Source organism: Prunus dulcis, chromosome 3, assembly GCF_902201215.1.
Source record: "Prunus dulcis chromosome 3, ALMONDv2, whole genome shotgun sequence".
Taxonomy (NCBI): domain Eukaryota; kingdom Viridiplantae; phylum Streptophyta; class Magnoliopsida; order Rosales; family Rosaceae; genus Prunus; species Prunus dulcis.
In genome coordinates this window covers 17,286,836-17,300,984 of record NC_047652.1, presented here as the reverse complement: position 1 = coordinate 17,300,984, position 14,149 = coordinate 17,286,836, and the positions used below count along the sequence as shown (strand labels likewise).

The following is a 14,149-nucleotide window of genomic DNA, read 5'->3' as shown; positions in this document are numbered from 1 at the left end:
GTAAGTCCTACAAAGAGGAAAAAGATGAGGGGGGGGGGGGAGAGAGAGAGAGAGAGAAGGAGAGAGAGAATAAAAAGAAAAAGAAGAAGAAAAGAAGAAGAGAGAAGAGAGAAGAGAGAAAGATCCACCTAAATGATAAAGTCCTACCATTTTTTAGTTAATATTAAATAATTATAGGTATTTATTTTAATAATTAATTAAATTATATTGCAGTATGTGGTATACAACATTATTTGGATATGTGGATCCACAACCGCAACCGCATATTGAGGTCGGTTTTATAAACCGCATGTTGTGGTCGGTTTTCGTGATAAGTCGGTTTAAATACAATAAAATCTCGGTCAGCATTTGCAATTTTTTGATTTTTGGGTCTAAAATGCCAGGCCTACATTTATATATAAAATGTAAATGAATTTTTAATAAATTATGCATTTATTACTTACTAATTACTCTGAAACGCCCTTAAAAAATGAAAATCACAACTTCACAACCGGTTGACCTCTATGTTAACACCAAAATCCATCAAAAGCCCGCACGCTTGGGTCTCTCTCTCTCTCTCTCCCCCACCTAAACAAAAGAAAACACAAAGCCCTCTTTCTCTCCCCTCTGTGTTTCCCAAAATCCTCCGAAGACTGACAGAAATTACCAAGACAAGTAAGTTTATCGTCTCCCTCTTCTCTTTCGAATTCTTTTGCCAAATGTAACATATTTCTCAGTTTATATATTGCATGAAGCATTCTGGGTAGCGATTGATTGATTGATATTAGGATGATATCTCTAGAGGGTTTTGAGCCCGTCGCTGTCTCTCCACACAAACAAGACCCAGCATGGAAACACTGCCAACTTTTCATCAAAGACCAGCCCAATGGAGTTAAGGCTGAGCTGAAGAAGTGCATATATTGTGGCAAAGTGTTTCAGGGTGGTGGAATTAACAGGCTTAAATCCCACCTTGCTGGTCGAAAGGGCAATGGCCCTACTTGTGACCAAACCCCACCAGATGTTCGTCTTTCCATGTTACAGAGTTTAGATCATGGGATTGCAGCGTTTAGGCACAGGAAGAGTCAAATTGTTACAAACCCACATCACAGTCCTAGTGAATTAGACAATTCATTTGCTGAAAATGGGGAGTGCAAATTGATGGTAGGACCCGATTCGAATTCGCTTGTGAATCAAGAAGAAGATGTTGGAATGAGTGGGAATGGAGTTGGGTTGAGTGGTAATCTGACTAATGTACCCCTTGAAGTAGACAATTCTTATAGGAGTAATGCTGCAATGCATAGATCAGCTGGAGTGCCCATATCGAATTTTTCGGTGAATCAAGAAGAAGATGCTGGAATGAGTGTGGATAGAAGAGTGAGGTGGAGGGGTGGAACTTCTTCTGCAGATACTGGTTCTGGTTCTGTTGATGGCGTTACGAAATTGAGTAATGTTTCAGCTCCTATTCCTATTGCAGTAGGTAGTGCTTTTTCTGAAGACACCCAAGGGAGATCAACTGGTTTTCCCAACTCATATTGGTTGGAAAATGAAGAAGAAGTTGGCATAAGTAATACAAATGTGAGTGTAAGGAAGAGGGTGAGAGGTGAAAGTGCTGTTGGGGCTGCCAATGCTGGAACTGTCAACAATAATTATGAAGTGAAAGAGGTCGGCAATCAACAAATTCATATGGCAATAGGGCGGTTTTTATATGAAATTCAGGCTCCCCTGGATGTGGTGAAGAACTCGGTTTATTTCCAGCCAATGATTGATGCTATTGTCTCTGGGGGAAAGGGGACTATAGCACCTTCATATGATGACCTTCGGGATTGGATATTGAAGAATGCAGTTGGAGAGGTGAAGAGTGATATTCATCAGCACATGGAAACTTGGGCAAGGACTGGTTGCTCCCTTTTAGTCAACCAATGGAGTTCTGAAAAGGGTAAAACTTTGCTAAATTTTGCAGTGCAATGCCCTGAAGGAACAATCTATCTGAAATCTGTGGATGCTTCCTACTTTATTTTTTCCCCAGATGCTTTATTCGAGTTTCTTAAGGAAGTGGTGGAAGAAGTTGGAGTTGGGCATGTTTTGCAAGTCATTACAAATACTGAAGAGCAATTTGCTGTTGCTGGGAAGAGGTTGATGGATACATTCCCTACCCTGTACTGGTCTCCCTGTGGCGCCACTTCCATAGATTTGATCCTTGAGGATTTTGGAAAAGTTGAGTGGATAAATTCTGTAATTGAACAGGCTAGATCTGTTACAAGATTTATCTACAAACATGTTGTCATTTTGAATATGATGAGAAGGTATACTTTTGGTAATGACATTGTGAGGCTGGGAGTAACTAGGTTTGCTACAAACTTTACGACATTGAAGCAAATGGCTGACCTTAAATTTAATTTGCAGTCTATGGTTACTTCAAAAGAATGGATGTGCTGCCCCTACTCCAAAACACCAGAAGGATCAGCAGTGCTAGATATATTAAGCAATCACTCATTTTGGTCTGCGTGCATTTTGGTCACACATTTAACAAACCCACTTTTGCGAGTTTTGAGAATTGTTGGTAGCCAGAAGAGGGCAGCAATGGGATATGTTTTTGCAGGAATATATCGAGCAAAAGAAACAATCAAAAGAGAACTTGTCAAGAGAGAAGAATACATGGTCTACTGGGATATTATCGATTACAGGTGGAAAAAGTTATGGCATCTTCCTCTTCATGCTGCAGGTTTTTACCTTAATCCCAAGTTTTTCTATAGTGTCAAAGGAGACTTGCATAATGAGATCATATCAAGGATGTTTGACTGCATAGAGAGATTGGTTCCTGATATAAAAATCCAAGATGAAGTTATCAAAGAGATAAATTTGTACAAAAATGCTGTTGGAGATTTGGGGAGGAATTTGGCAGTTCGAGCTAGAGACAATCTACTTCCTGGTGAGGATCTTTCATTATAGTGCATTGTTATTTTGGGTGACAGGATTTCTTTATTTAGTTGGCTAAACATACAGACGAAAGGTGATCAAACCATATTTTAACTTCTTCTTTAAAAATAAAATAAAATAAAATAATAGAATGATAAATGTGATAAAATGCTTAAAAAAGTGCCCAGACTATTGCCTATGTCAGTCATTCTGGTGTTAAATTAGATTTTGGTACGAGCCTCCTTTTTTGAAGTTGTGCTGCATAGAGTTTGGATCTTGTGGCATCTTTCGGTTAATTTCTTTAAACGTTCTGTTTGTCTAAGCTGAATGGTGGTCGACGTATGGTAGTAGTTGCCCAAACCTTGCGCGCTTGGCAATTCGTATTCTCAGTCAAACTTGCAGCATAGTTCAAGGTCAGGAGAATCAAATTCCTTTTGAACAGTTGCACAAGACAAGGAACAGCTTAGAATGTCAACGGCTCAGTGATCTTGTTTTTGTTCAATACAACCTGAAACTAAAACAAAAGTAAGTAGAAACAATAGGTTCTGTATATCGGTATTTTCCAAATGTTCTTTGGTAAAAGAAAATAGCTCTTTTGCTAATTGCTTTCTTCTAGGGTTCACAAGCACAAAGAACAGGAAAATGTGGGTCCTATATCATTTGACCGCAATAGCATTGTCGAAGACTGGGTGACAGAGACGGAAATGCCCCTAGAAGACAATGAAAATCCTGATTGGATGACACTTGATCCCCCCTCTTGTAACACAAGGCTTTTAGAACTTTCAGTTGATGAAGCTGAAGATTTGGGTTCAGGTAGCTAAGTTTGTATGGATTATGAATTATGAATATTAATTTTTTTTTGGTCTTGAGTTGAACTAGAATGTCGGTTGATGCACAGGGTTTGATGACAACGAGATCTTTATCAGATTGAAAGTGGTTAAAGGGGAATGTTGAACACGATGTTGTAAGCCGGTACGACGGAATGCAATGACACAAATCATTTTTTGAGTCCAATATAATCCCTCCTTCACTTTCTTCAAGTATCTAGACGAGCAAGGTACTGTAACAAAGTAGTTTGTCCAGAAATACTGCTCGATTCCGAAAGATAATGTTCTTTTCATGGCATTACTGCAGAAGCGGTGGAACCCCAAGATGCTATTGCTAATTCTAAGAAGAAAAAAGGTACATCATGGTTACCCCCCACAGATGTGGATGGGTTCAGCAAGTTCCTGCAGCAGACAATTACATGTAGATAGCTTTCATGGAAGAAAAATAGAGTTTTGCAACTAACAACCTAGAATGCTGAAGTTTTTGTACTTTCAGATATGCCCTTGTAAATGTAATCATATTTATAATGTGCACGTGATTCACAAAATGGAAAGTGCCAAAGCTGCGTATAACATTTTGTTATACCTTCAAATTTTCTCTGAATTAATTCAACATCAACGTGCTTATAGATGAAACTAACCATCGGTTCACGATGATATGTGAAATTTTAGTTTAGAGATGAATTATTACTTGAAGCAATAAAATTAGTTTTGTGTTATTTGGAAACACAGTTAAGCATTTAGATAGAAAACTGCATTCCCCCATGAATTTTTTTCTACGATCCAAACTATCTATTTTAGAGATGAATTATTACTTGAAGCAATAAAATTAGTTTTGTGTTATTTGGAAACACAGTTAAGCATTTAGATAGAAAACTGCATTCCCCCACGAATTTTTTTCTTCTACGATCCAAACTGTCTATTTTTCAAATCTTCAAGGCAATGCGCATCATGCTACTTGTCATTTTATATTTACCTTCACTCGAGCTTATTTTTACTTTCTTTTTCTCTTTGGCCCTGGAATTTTTTTTCTTTATGTTTCATAAGGAGAAATATGTTTTGTAGAGGCTCCTCGACCAACTCATGACACAGCTTTGCACACTGATTTTTAGATGGGGGGCGTGCCAAATATCGGCCTTACAGCCTATCAATAAACTCATAAAGAAAACAAGCTGTAAACATACAAGTTTTCAGACACGCATGTAGCAGCTGTAAATATTTGTGAAAGCATCTGCAAGCCAATCCAAAAACTAAATACAAACTTGAATAATACATGATTCAACTATGTTTTGCTTTGCAAACAGGCAAGGGTATAGGCATTAAAATAAATTCCCTGACCAACAACCTCAAAAACTAAGCTTGAAAGCACAAAAACCAAGCCTTCAATCTTCTGTGCATAATTTATACCAACCGAAACAATTAAAGAAAAAAAATATCACCAACACCTGAGGGGCGAAACCAAAAACCACAGTAGCAAATCTAGTATCGTTTCCCGAGAATGATGCCAATGATGGCAGACACCACAGCCACTCCCACAATGAACTTAATGCTCATCAGAGGGGAAGCCTCAGCAGTATGAGTATGGATCTCTGAAGATGATGAAGTTTGAGCAAGTGCTGCCTCTGACTTTTTCTTACTCTTCCTTTTTGATGGAGTTGAAATGGTTGATCCAATGTCTCTAGATTTCACTTCCAATCCGGCTACATTGGCATCACCCTGCAACATGAGTTAAACATATCTTTTAAACAATTGTTTGCTGGAATAATTAGCTTCATGATTCTAGTGAGTTGAAATCCTTTTAGTATGGTTTGACGTCTCCATTTCCCACAAGTTTTTTAGGACAGTTAAGTCCTAAAAATTCGACAACTACTTTCGAACAAGCGTACAGCATGCATAATTTGTGTGTTATGTGTTTGCATTTTGTACCGTAGTAGTATATATAAAGTGAGTAGGGATATAGGTATAGACAAACCCTTTCTGTTAATTTGGCATCGGCTAGCTGCAATTTTTGCTCAAGGTCTTTGACTTGCTTCTCTAGAAGAGTGATTTCTTTATTCTTAGCTTCAAGTTCTTCAAGAGAATGCTTCAATGATGCCTCTCGTTCCAGATCCTTTTGAGAATCTGCTTCTTTCTGTTGAGTAGGGAATTAAAACATGGATCATTTTACAAAACGTTAATATTAAAAGCCTGCAATTTAGAAATGCATAATGCTACTATTGATATGAACAGTCCACAATTCTTAACTTTGAACTTATTCACCATCATACAGTTGAAGTAAAAGAAATCTTAAATAATACTGGTGCCTTACCTTTTCAGCAACAGTGGCCTGCGCAATATGTATCTCGGTCTGAAGTTTTACAACTTGTTCATTTAATAAATCTCTGTCATGGACTTTATGTGCGTGATCCTCCAATTTTGAAGTCAACTCTGCCTCTCTTTCAGCAGCAACTGACTTAACGCTTTCAACCTACAGTTCATTGTCTGAGTCAGAAAAAATCCTTAAAAGATAAATGCAACCCTTTCCTCCACCACCCCCACCCGCCGTGCAGAAAAAGAAAAATTAAAGAATGCGGAATAAGAGCTTATTCTCTAGATTTCCTTTTTATTGAAACTGATAATGTTCTACCTCTTGTTTCAGTTGAGCTTCAGTTTTCACCAATTGCTCTTCAAGCTCCTTGAGAGACTTCTCTAACAAAGACTTCTCAGCAATCTCAGCCTTGAGATTTTCAACCTCAGATTTTAAGGCATCTTCTCCTGCTTTGTGCTTCTTGAGTTGTTCTTCGAGCTGGGATATCACTTGCTGGAGTTCCTTCTTAATATTTTGATTCAATTCATTAAGAAGGCTGTTCTCATCCATAACTGAAGATATCTGTAGCAAAAATACGTAGTTATAGAGCATACATGGGGACAGGAAAGCATCATATAATATCAGCATAATAATCACAAAAAGTTTGATTCACACCTGAGATTGTAGTTTCTGCCCTTCTGAAGAAAGCTGCTCCGTTAAATCTTCTATAGTCTTTTTTGAAGCCTGAAGTTGTTCAACTGTCTCTTCCTTCTCAGCAAGGGCAGTAAAATTTTTTGCTTCTACATCACTCAGTTTGGACTCATATATGGACACTTCCTCTGTAAGTTTTATGTTTGCCTCAGCTAGTTTTCTGCTCTCTTCTTCAAAGTGAGCTAACTTGGTTTGCAGTTCCTCAACAATACTCTCCAGATGCTTCAGCTTCAAGAGAGTCTCTTCCAGCTCTGCTTTTCTGGTTTCAGAAACTGAAGATGTTTCTTGAGCCTGGTCTTCATACAATTTTATTTGGCCTTCTCGAGCATCTAGCTTCTCAAGCAAGTCTTTAGCTTCCAAATCTCTTTGACTGAATCTCTGAATGGCTTCTTGCAACTTGGTTTCGGCTTCCGCAACGCGGGCTTCAGCAGACGAATGAAGGTCACAGGCCCTTGAGTGCTGATCTGTTAATTCTTCAACTGTGCTCTTATGGGCAACAAGCTCTTTTGTAGTGGCTTCTTTTTCAGACAGAGCAGAGTTCAACAATTCCTGTAGTTCATCAATCTTGCTTTTCAGCTGAACATTTGTGTCAACTAACAGTTCGTTTTCTGAGAGGGACTGAGAAGCTTTGTTTTCTGCTTCCAAGATCAGTTTACTCAGTTCTTCATTAGTACTTTCTGAAGAAGCCAATTTAGTCAAGCTGTTATCCAGTTCTTCTTTCAATGACGCATATTTTTCTGCTGCTTCGGCAACCTGCTCTTCATAAACCTTCACCTGATCTTCAAGAATCTTCAGTTTCTCAAGCAGAGAATTTGCCTCGGCATCCCTGTTAGTGAAGCTTCCTATTGCTTCCTGGAGTTTGATCTCTGAATCCCTCACTAGGGATTCATGTAGTGCTTCAAGTTCTGAGTTTCTGGATGTTGTTTGCTCTATTACTTTGCCTTGCTGCTCCAGTTGCTCCTCGGCAGACTTGAGTTTCACTATGACCTCGCCTTCTCTGATTCCAGCCTCCTTAAGATCATTTTCAATGTTTTCTAATTTCCCTTGAGTTAGATTCAATTCATTCCTCAAGACTTCCAATATATTTTCTGCTTCAGAAAGCTTCTCACTGGAATTGTTTGATGCATCCTCTAACCTTATCTTCTCTTCTGTAGCAACATTCAAGGCTTCTGTTAACTCCCTTTCCTTTTCATTGGCCGCTTGCAGTGCAACTTCAAGGCTAGATGTTCTTGCTTGGAATGCGTCGAGTTCAGAAGAAAGTTCAGATATCTTGTTGGAGTAATTCTTTGAATCTGCTTCTGCATCCAGACATTTCTTTTCCAATGCACTAATTTGTTCCTCAAGTTCTTGGATTCTGAACTTCTCTGTTTCAAGTAACAACTCCAGCTCACTTACCTTTTTACCAGTATCCTCCGCTTTGGTATGAGATTGTTGGAATAAATCTTCAAGTTCCAAGCTTCGCTGATGGTGTGTACTGGCCCGGCCCTCATGTTCAGCACATTTCTCTGTGGCAATCTTCAATTCCTCCTGAAGCTCTGAATTCTGCAAAGATGACTGGTCTAAGGAAGATTCCAGCTGGCTTATCTTCTCCTGGTACTCTTGCACCTGACCATTCAGCTGTTTCTTTTCTTCCTCAACCTCGGCCAGTGTAGTCCTGAGTGCAGATAATTTTTCGGAGAGTTCTTCCAGACCACCTTCAGCAATTCCTCTGTTCAGCTCTACCACATTTACCTGTTGCTCAAGCTCTGCATTCTTTTGTTCTGCTGCTATAAAGCGCGTCTCAAGCTCTCTCAGTTGCAATTTTGCCTCTTCTGCTGCTGCATTTGAAGATTGAATAATACCCCCAAGCTCAAGATTCTTTTGAGTGGCAGTTGCAAAAGAAGCTCCTGCTTCATTATGGAGCTCTTCCAGCGACTTCAACTTCTGTTCAAGCTCTGCATTGTTTGACAAAGCTTGAGACAAAAGAGCATCTGTTTTGCCAAAATTCTCTTCTGAAAGCTTCAATTTTTCTTCAAGATCACTGCACAAATCCTTCGTCAGCTGTACATTACCAGTGAGATCTGCCACAGCTGCTTCCAGAGCTTCTTTTTCTTTGGTTACTATTGCCAATTTCTCCTGTACAACTAAGGACTCTTCCTCCTGAGTTTTTTGTGCAGCTTCAACCAATTCCTTGGCGCTCAATTCCTCCTGCAGCTTCAACTTGATTTCTTCCAATTCAGAAACCTTTGCATCAAGATCTTCTTTAGTCGACGCAAACAGATTTTCAAGAGCGGAAATATCTTCCTTGACTTGAGATTCTGAGGCCTTTTTCAGGCCCAATTCTTCAGTCAGTTCATTTATAAGAGCTTCCTTGGCAGAGAGTTTCTGCTCCAAATCCACACCTTGGGACTTTGATAGAGCAAGCTCTTCTTGGACAGCAGAAAGCTCAGCAGCAGTAGAGTTGAGTGCTTCTTTGACTTTTTCATCCTCAGCAATCTTTTCATACAAGCCCTTGAGTTCTTCTTGTATGCAAGCCATCTGATCTTCCATCTCCTTTGCACTCAATTTTGCCACTTCAAGCAGTTTCTCAAACTCCAAGGCCCTCTTTGTCTCGGTTTCAGCATGCGAACCACTTTGCTTGTGCAGCTCCTCAAACTTTTGTGCCTCACCGGCAGAACTCTGCAGCTCTTGCTCCAGTTCCTGCAACCTCTTTCTTGAGCTTTCAAGCTCAAGGCTGAGACCATCAAATGCTTCCTTCACCCCAACCAGATCCTTGTGCTTTTCTTCCTGAGTTTGCAACGTCTCTTGCAAAACATTGAGCTGTGAACTGTATTTCTCCTCAGCTTCAACAATTTGCTCTTGCAATTTCTTATGACTGAGTTCAAGCTCTTCATACTTCTTTCCACTTTCTTCCAGCTTCTCTTTTCTAAGCAAGACCTCATTCTTCAGCTCAGAATTCTCCGATTCCGAATGTTTCAACACACCAGCCAACCTTTCAATTTCAAGCTCAAGGTCACTCACCTTCTCCCGGGCTTCCAGCAATTCTCTGGTTGAATTGCTTGAGCTTCTCTCAATAACCGATGGCTTGTCCTCCACCAATGCTGGTTCAGCAGCATGAGAACCATCCTTCACATCTAGTGATTCCCTCTCAACTTTTATGAACTCTCCATCAAAAGTTGCTTCCTCTTCTTCTTTCTTTCCTTCGTGTTCTACCGGTGGCAAGTCCCCATTCGATACCTGCATTACGACCACCATAATCAACATTCAACATCTATTTAAAAAACTTTACAAAATCAAATGATCCCATGAAGGACTTAACGTGAATGATTGCAGATTAATCAATGTCTGAAAAAATTAGCCAAGAAAAGGGTTTAAATTACAGAACAAAATATTGCAGCTACCTTGATTGCTTCGGCATTTGTTGTTTCGGCATCCTCAAATGCCTTCACTGGGATTTCTGAGCTCACTTGTGTTTCTTCCATATTGCACCTAATTTTGACCTACTCCACTTGCGTCTCTGTGATTTACAAAAAACTTCATCATCCACTTTATTATGTTATCAACTTATTGCAATAATGCAGACTTCTCAAAAAAGGAAAAAAATAAAAAAGAATCATCTTAATAACTAGACTTCCTTTTTCTTGGAAAAGTCTTTTACGTGAAGCCTTTGCAACAACAAAATGTGAATAGAAAAATACACATGAGATGAGATGACAAAGACATTTCTTAACAAGGAAGGTAAGCTACGAGGGTAATTCTGTCATTCCATTCCGGATTAGCTGTGGTAGTAAATTGTGTGCCGGACAAAGACAACCCACCTGACGTGGCACCCAAAGTGGGTACCCACCATAAATCATTGTGGTGGCCCATCAGTATCATGGCACATATTTTATTCTTTCATTTATGTTAATGCAATTATTTCTAGATTTCTACTGGCCAAGAAAAAATAAATTATTAGATAATAAAAACATTTTTTTTTCTTTTCAAATCAATTGGAGATTAGATTATTAAATCACAGGGAAAAATCTTAATTTAATTGTAAATTAGGGTTGATCACATTCTTTGAAGAATTAGAATTTGGTGGATTTAAAATCACCTGCTGACTGCCTGTCATATTTGTCACTTAACTAGTGAGGAGGATGATCAATCATGTGGAACCATACAGTCTGTAGGCCCCATAATTCCTCACTCAAGCTAGGTTGTTACACACAAAGACAAGGTCTTTCAACTCCATCTTCTAAGAATTTCATTTTCAATACAGAGGTGGCATCATTTTCATGGCTTAAAAATTGAAAAAAAAAAAAAAAGAGAGAGAAAAAAAGCTACATCTTTGAATCTCTAGTGACATCTGGACCATTGGATTAGCATACACAAAAAGTGAAGCATTGTGGGTGGAGCCCACAACTAAGATGGGCAGTCCATCCTTCAATTTTTATTTGATTGTACAAATCACAAGTCCCCATCTTTCTTAAGTTCCCGTCTAAGTTTTTTATTTTTATTTTAATACAAGTGATAGTCTAAGCTACCAGGAGAATGAGGTTTTTCACCCAGACACACTATCAATCTGTCATGGGGTTCGAACCCGAGACCAATGGTCTGCAAATAAAGAGCAATTTTCCACTAGCCTAGACCATATTGGCAATTCATTTCTAAGTTTATGACCAAAAAGAAAGAAAAAAATAGGATAATTATAAATAATAATTATAAAAAAAGATTCTTTCAAAGTTAAAGGTGCTTGGACAGGTAGCTTTGCCATCATTTTCTTCCTTAAGTTTCTTTTCCCTATTTTAGATTTTTGACAGAGCCTTCATCGCCATCTTTGGCTCCATAATTAGACACAAAGACAAACATAAAAGAGCCACATCAATTATCATTCAACTGACAAATGCATAAAAATAAGGCCACTAATTAAGGTTAATCATCAACATCAACTTTGATATAAACAATATGCATTGCATCTTTTTTTTTTTTGCAGTTACTAATTCATTAACATTTCATATATTTAAAAATAAATAAATAAACTTTTACTAAAATAAAATAAAAAAGCAAAATCAATTTAAGAGCTGGAATCCAAGTAAACAAAACATCAAATATATTAAATTACCAATAAATTCATGCTTTATTAATCTTAAATAGCGATCTAAAGAGCTTTTGACGAATAAAATCTCTTCCACCTAACACGCCCGAGCAAATAAACAAATACATAAATAAATAAAACGGAAATATTTTATCTAGGGATTGAATTCTGGTTCTACAAAGATCTCAAAGCCATATAGACTGGTCAAACCAAAAGACTAACCCAACTGGGTTTGTTGCCTCTGACTCTCTAGTTCAAGATTTGCATCACAGATGAACTTCCTTCAGCTTTCATTTCACTGATCATCAAGTGAAAACAGAAAGAAGATGAAACAGAAAAAGAAAAAAAAATGATCAAAGACCAAAGGATCAGCAAATGGAATGAAGGTGAAACAATTGTGATCAAAGTGATGGGATGAGATTGTTTCAAAGCCATCAAAAACAGTAAATTATAAGGAATGAAGACGAAGCAGAAAATGACCAAAGATCAGCAAACCAGCAAACAGAAGCTGAAAGAATTATGATCATTGAGATGGGTTTTGTCCAAAGAGTTCAAAGACTCAAACTTGGATATCAGAAACACATGAATTTCTCATATGAATTGTTCATCCAAAATCACAAATTCTCAATTTTCAACTACATTTAAATAAAACCCAGATGGCAGATAACATTATCACAGAAAGATCACAGCTTGATGCTTGATCACATCACCATGTATACAAAAAAAATAAAAATAATAATAATAATAAAGCAGAAACAGAACACTAGGCCATTCAGTAAAGCATGAAACACAGAGGAACAGAAAACAGTTCAAATTCAAAGAATGAAAACCAAGTTAGAAAAACAGAGCATGCATACATACAAATAGAAAAGACAGAGCATAAGGAAAGATTGATCGCTTGCCTGATAAAAGCTGATTGGTTTTTCCCTCAGATTTCTGTGAAGCGTTTTTATTGTTTTTTCGAAACGCGAAAACGAAAAATGGGAGTGATTAGGAGCTGAGCTGGTGACGAAAAGGCAGAGGAGGAGCTATAGAGAGAGAGAGAGAGATTCCAAGTATATAAATATGAGTGAGGAGGTAGTGGGGTCCACCGTAGTGCCATGGGACAGCAAGGTGGGGCCGCCTATTGGCAATCGGACAGTAGCAACTTTGCTGTATTCGCAACTCTTGCCTTCCGATTTCATTTTAATTACAATGCCAACCAAAGACATAATATTATGGTGAAAAAAATCTATATGGATTTTCATTTTATTTTCTTCTTGTTTTTTTGGCATATTCTGGATTTTAAAGATAATTAAATATATATTTTGGATTTTCAAATCTGCTGGAATTTTTTTTCTTCATCTATTTCAAATCTGTAGATTTGAAACCTATTGATTTGAAAATCCATGTTGTCGATACAGAATATTAGGCTTAGGAATTTGAAATTGAGATTTAAATAGAGAAATATATTGTGATAATTTCAATATAATAGGCACTGACGGACCTATTAGGGTGCAAGAAGGTACACTGCACCTCCTTTTGTCGGAAAAATTATTGTAGGTGCTTCAAATTGCCCCTTTGCTCAGCTGGTAGTGGTGCAGATTACTTTATTTCCATTTTCAGCATTTAAGTAAATGTCTTTGTTCTTTTACTTTCATTTATTTTATTTTACTTGATTAATTTAAGTTTACAATGTAAATAAGGAAGTACCCCCCATTTGGATTCAAATAAAAATACAAGAAAATCAATTTCCCACCAAATCAAAATATGAAAAATCGGTTTTAGTGCAAAATAAAATTTATGCTAAAAATGATGGCTCATTAGGTCAATATATATTTCATATTAAAATCCCATAAAATCAAGTTTTCTTATTTGATGTGTAAGGAATAAAAGCCGCTAAAAATTATCTTGAGAAAATGATTATTCTGAAAAATATTTTTTTCATAATTAGTCAATATTTTTACATAAAATAATTTTTCATTATGATATGAATGCATGAAAGGACCTAAGGTCAATTTAGGTAAAAAGCCTTAGATGTTCAATCCACAAAGAGTTTTTAGCATTTCAAAATTGCACCTCGGCAAAAAAATTCCCGGATCCGCCAATGACAATAGGGTCTTATGACAGGACCTGACCCAATTTCTGCTTTGAAAACCTAGCCGAATCCTGTATGTGTCCGACACCTGGAGAATGCCGGGCACAATGACCTTTTTACCCTTTCCTTTTACAATTCTTTTAAAAATTTTCCTCATACTTCTGCCGAAAATTCGGCAGAGCCTCCCCTGTATTTTGACCAAACCCAAATCTTCCACCTGTCAAACAGTCTCCAAAATCCTACCAACGGCCAGACTAATTCAACAAATAGATTTTAACTCTAGTTTCTCAAGTTCA

The 14,149-nt window shown here is 37.7% G+C and overlaps 2 protein-coding genes across 4 annotated transcripts; one reads left to right on the top strand and one right to left on the bottom strand.

Moving 5' to 3' along the window:
- The first annotated feature begins 532 nt into the window (after positions 1-532).
- LOC117623083 lies at positions 533-4,270 on the top strand. 2 transcript variants are annotated; one of them, XR_004585077.1, is made up of 6 exons: positions 533-654; positions 768-2,908; positions 3,219-3,420; positions 3,512-3,708; positions 3,794-3,952; positions 4,030-4,270. XR_004585077.1 is itself a non-coding variant. In XM_034353938.1 (5 exons), exons 2-5 carry the CDS (start codon positions 769-771, stop codon positions 3,847-3,849), a joined length of 2,595 nt encoding a protein of 864 aa, XP_034209829.1. In that variant the 5' UTR covers positions 533-654; position 768; the 3' UTR covers positions 3,850-4,270. The 2 variants fall into 2 exon arrangements, 1 of the variants encoding a protein (XP_034209829.1); XM_034353938.1 differs by having other exon boundaries at positions 3,794-4,270.
- A 574-nt stretch (positions 4,271-4,844) lies between these two features.
- On the bottom strand, positions 4,845-12,809 carry LOC117620607 (coiled-coil domain-containing protein 18). Of its 2 annotated transcripts, none has more exons than XM_034350726.1 (7): positions 12,679-12,809; positions 10,101-10,216; positions 6,685-9,936; positions 6,349-6,591; positions 6,031-6,189; positions 5,695-5,853; positions 4,845-5,438 (listed from the first exon to the last, which is right to left on the bottom strand). In XM_034350726.1, exons 2-7 carry the CDS (start codon positions 10,179-10,181, stop codon positions 5,202-5,204), a joined length of 4,131 nt encoding a protein of 1,376 aa, XP_034206617.1. In that variant the 5' UTR covers positions 10,182-10,216; positions 12,679-12,809; the 3' UTR covers positions 4,845-5,201. The 2 variants fall into 2 exon arrangements, with proteins under 2 accessions (XP_034206617.1, XP_034206619.1); XM_034350728.1 differs by lacking the exon at positions 12,679-12,809 and adding an exon at positions 11,999-12,070.
- Between the last annotated feature and the right edge of the window lie 1,340 nt (positions 12,810-14,149).